Source organism: Penaeus japonicus, unplaced genomic scaffold (genome assembly GCF_977035675.1).
Source record: "Penaeus japonicus unplaced genomic scaffold, GWHDUDI00000001_assembly GWHDUDI00000035, whole genome shotgun sequence".
Lineage (NCBI taxonomy): Eukaryota > Metazoa > Arthropoda > Malacostraca > Decapoda > Penaeidae > Penaeus > Penaeus japonicus.
Window position 1 is genome coordinate 9,282,301 of NW_028234437.1, and position 5,000 is coordinate 9,287,300.

Sequence of the window (5,000 nt, forward strand, 5' to 3'; positions counted from 1 at the left end):
CGAGCGACGACGACCTCGAAGACGGAGACTCGAAGCAGACGAGGCTCACACTTATGGAGGAAGTGCTGCTCCTCGGCCTCAAGGACAAGGAGGTGAGTAGGGGGACGGAGACAGGCAGAGGCTAGGAAAAAAGGGCCATAGGAACGAAGGAAGGAAGTGGGGTTGGGGTTAGGGGGGGAGGGCTACAATGTGGAAATATGGGTCTCCTCGGGTTAATGGACTTACGTGGCCGATCCACCTGCTGCTGAGGGAAAATTGGGACACGGGAAGTCTCTTTGGGGGGAATTAGTTTTTCTCTCTCGTTGAGGCTCTGTTCTTGTCGTGTATTTGTGTGCTTCCTGTGCTTCCTGTGGGTGTTTGGTCCCGTGAAATCCCGTGGTGGTGGCTCGGGTGTGTGGCCATGGAGATCTGTCAAAAGCAGGCTTGGCAGATTTTAGGGTCAATAGCAACAGAGACTAGCATATGTATCCTATTATATATCTGAAGGCAAATTAAGCATTTGAGGGAAGTAATTTGGCACTTTATAACATATGTTACGTCTTTGTTTTGGGTGGCGAGATAATTCAACAAGGGAGGTCTGTTGCATGATTCTTTGTTATTGCAAAAATCAACCTTTGGATTACCTTCTCTCTTTGGACATTCTTGGTACTCATATACTTTCAGGAGTATTGTTATGATATAGAAGTCTGTCAATAGTACATGAAGCAAGTCAGGTTTGAAGATTGGAATAAGTTAGCAAGTTTTCATTATAATTATGTCAGTGTTATTGATAAGTGATTAATTTAATTATGTCAGTTATTTAAAAATACTTTCAAGCAGTCTAACAGTAATGGTAAAGAAACGACCTTTCAAGCATAATTTTATTTTCTGCAATAACAACTATTGTTCCTTATGTTATGATGTAACAGATGGATGACGTTTTTAGACGGATTGTTTTTTTTTCCACTGTTTTCCTCTTATTTTGCGAGAATTATACATTTTCTACTTTTCATAGAATCGGTATCGTTTTAAGACATGTTACAGAAAGAAAAAGAAAATATTGACACTATGTCTAGTAGTTATTCTCAAAAAATTAGGAATTGATACGGGTCTGCTTGGCTTATCTAGAGAAATTATTTATTGGAATATAAGTCTATCAGTAAAATGTCTGACTAGTATATTTTTGTCAAGGAGACCAATCAGGAAGTTGATAATATAGATTACTCTATATTTTTATTGTTTTTTTGGGTTTTCATTTTGCTTTTAACCCTCTCTGGACGGGTGGTACACCATGGGTACCGCGCATTCAAGGCCCGTTCGCTGGGGACGCCATACAGCGTCGTTTATTTAACTAATTTAGGCCTATGCGTTCAAGAGCCCCGGCATTGTGACATGCAAGGCTGGAATGCCCCCGTCGTGAGTGGGTTAACATTTTTATTATATTTTTTTCTGATTTCCCCTTTTTACTACATAAGAAAGGAACTTTATTTAGGATGCTTGAATTAATGCTAGACAAAGTTTGGCTTACAACAACAAAAAAAGAGAAGACTGCATTTGCTTTTATTTTTCTTTGTGCAGATGAACGTCTCTTCCTTTGTCATAACAGCCTTTTAAATATTTTATTCATTAAGCTTATGTTGTTACCATTTTTAATCTATAAATTCTAACAAAAGAGAATATTTACATATGGTACCTAGTTTCACACACAAGCTATGTACACCTGCACCCAAAAGTATTTTTCAAATAATGTACTATCTGAAACAATTTCAGATGTTACTTAATCATTTACCTTGCATATGCTGCCACATCACACAACACCTGTCGAATGTCACTGTCCCCCGTTTCAGCTTGTACTGCATATTATTTGAAAGACACTTTTGGGAGCTTTTGTATATCTATTTCAGCTTATTACTTCCTTTGTTAGTAAATCTTGCTTTAATGAAAATAATTAATTTTAATTTTTTATTTTATGTTTGGATATAGGCCTTGGTACTGTGATTACTGTTACTATGTGTGAGGGTCCTAGTAAAAGTCATTGATTCAAGATGTGGTAATAATAAACAAATATTAGCATACACTACATTTTTAAATAAGGGATGTATTAGGAATATCTTTATTTATAATTTTTTATAATTGTTTATTATGCTTTATTAGACAGAAAGGTGTTGCATTTACAAGCAAGCTTATTATCGTCCACTTTTGAGCTCTAATGATACAGGCTTTGTATAAAACTATGTTTGAATCAAATTGTATGTGGGTTATTATCAAAAACAACAAAGATCACATGTTTCTCACATGATTAAAATTTAGAGTTGCACTAAAGGCAGTTTTTTTGTGCAGAGAAAGACAAATATAATGCTTAACCCATTCGCACCGGTTGACTTGCTATCACGTTCAGTGGTTTTTGGGTCAGACACCAGCGATGGGATATTTAGTCAAGGCCGGCGTACCGGGTGAATGGGCGTACAGTGCTTGCTTGCGGCTAGTGCCCCTGAGCATCCCAAGGCATAAGGCTTATGCGTTCGAATATCCCGGCATTCTGACCATTTAGAGCCGAAATAGCCCAGTCGAAGTTGGTTAAAACATTACCATAGATTTATGCATCAGATAATGTTTTAGCCTCCACACTTTGTGCTCTGTTAATCATCATCAAATCTATGCCATGTGTATTTTAGAGCTTGCAATGTAACTTATTGTCAAATAAGGAAGCAGGACAAGCTCTATTTTACAAAAATGTTTAGTTTTCCTTCATTAGATGGCAAAGCAATGTACCACACTGTTAGAGGTAGTCTCATTCTAGAGGATTACCCTTAATAATTCTTGTTACTGTGATCCAGTATGTTGTTATTGCTACTCCGGGTAGATCAACCTATTGTGAAGGGATGTCATCACATACATGATGCAGGAGCTTTGGCCTGACGATGGGCGTCATGACGTACATGATGTTCGGGGATTTGGGGTCACTATGCTATTTTATTGTTCTTTGAGTAAGGAGTGAGTAATGATGATAATTGCAGCCATATTTAAAGTAATATTAAGCAAACCTAAAACAAACCTATAATCCAAAACCTAGATGGCACCACTTCTCCTAGCAGCAATAGGAGAGAGAGCCTTGAATGGCACCCATCTACGATCTCTAGCAAGCACTATCTTTAGAGAGCGGTGGCACACTGCAAGTTGACAACCTCTTGCTCTAAAGTAAGGAATGTGTCAGCAGAGCAAGAAGAGGAAGGCGACTCAAACCATGCCTAGTGTGTAAACTGTGCTCCTGTGCTAATAGGGCTGCCTTATACAGTGGCGCTCACAGTCATAAGCGCAGGTTTCCTTCCTCTTCCCTACCTCTTCATGGTTACAGGATTCGTATACGTTCATGACAGTACACAAATGTGAAAAAATAAAGTTGCTTTTTGTCCTCCCATAAAACAATACTTCTATCACACTGGGTATAAAAAAAAATAATCAGGTGATATGGATCCTATACTATATTTTTAGTTACCTGCAGAAATCATAGAGCCTGTCATATGGCACATATAAGTCAGTAAACACAATAAAACACAAAAATTAAAATCGTTAATAGGGGAAATACGTTTTTTTTTCACAAGATGTTTTCAGAATGAAGTACTTGTTAGTAAACTATGATATAACCATCATTATAGATGTATGGAAGGTGGCTTTCAACTTTTGATGAAATGTTTTGGTTGAGATCTTTTTAGGAAGCAATGTCTGAATGAGATGGTTTTTAGTAGTTGCTCACAATGTTACAGTGCAATGTCAAGCTTACACTGTGTAACTTATGACACGGGCAACTTTAAATGTTTTTATGTAGTTTTTTTACATGTTTTTAGTACAAATTCATTACATTTCATCCTGTTTTACCTCATAATCTCCCTTATATACTGAAGCAGTCATTTGTGATGGAAAACAATAGCAGATTCATGTAATATATGTCAGAAAGAATTGTAAACAAAAATTTAGATTGCAAATTTTGATGACTGTGAGAAACTGGAATTTTATTGATTAGGGTAATGTTATGATGTAGGGTAATTATATAGAAAAATAGTTAACAATGCATAGATGCAGATTGAAAAAATTCCCCATAATTCTAAAATGGTTTAATGAGGGTCAACACAACAAGTGTAAAGGAATGGTATGAATGAGACTGAATAGCCTAACAAAAGAAATGTATTTGATGCATTTTGACGTCTTCATCAGAGATACATGTATGCATGTAAACTATAGTAGCAATCTTAATATGTATAGATCTCTTCAAAAGAAAGGAACAAGAACTTGTTATCCTACAAGCTACTATTATGTGCAATGCTGTATCATTTAACCCATTACTGCCGGGGAATAGATTCGCTTGCCCAGTCTCCGAGATGGGTTTTATTTCAGGGCAAGGCAACTTCACAAAACATACCTTGACTTTTCCACTCTCATTCAGCCACTCATTATAAAACTAGAGCCGATTTTGTGTTTTATTTTTTGTGTGTTTTATTGAGTTTAGAGATTTATATGTGCTATATGTATATGACAGGGTCTACTAATGCTGCACTTGACTAAACTTTTAGTATATGATTCATGTTAGTGCATTATTTTCTTTATTCTCAGTGTGATAGAAGTATTGCTGTTTTGTGGGAGGACAAAAAGTAACTTTATTTTTTCGTATTTGTGTGCTGTCATGAACGAATATAACCATCTACAATGAAGACAACATGAAGAGGTAGGGAAGAGGAAGGAAACCTGTCCTTGTGACTGTGAGTGCCACAGTAAAAGGCATCCCTATTGCCACAGGAGCACATTTTAGACACTGGGTATGGTTTGAGTCACCTTCCTCTTCTTGTTCTGCCTGCACATCCTTCATCTGCAGTACTTTAGAGCAAGAGGCGGTAACTTGCAGTGTGCCACCGCTCTCTAAAGAGAGTGCTTGCTAGAGATGGTAAATGGGTGCCATTCAAGTATCTCTTTCCCATTGCTGCTAGGAGAAGTGGTGCCATCTAAGTTTTGGATGTTAGTTTGCTTAA

At 37.2% G+C, this 5,000-nt stretch overlaps 1 protein-coding gene across 2 annotated transcripts in view; it reads left to right on the forward strand.

Annotated features, from left to right (window-relative positions):
* Positions 1-5,000, forward strand: part of sau (Golgi phosphoprotein 3 homolog sauron) — a 27,058-nt gene that overhangs the window by 3,332 nt on the left and 18,726 nt on the right. For both annotated transcript variants that reach the window (XM_043013508.2, XM_043013507.2), the window contains exon 2: positions 1-92. This exon is cut by the window's left edge and continues 355 nt beyond it. In XM_043013508.2, coding sequence (XP_042869442.1) covers positions 1-92 — 92 coding nt within the window. The remainder of the gene's footprint in view (positions 93-5,000) is intronic.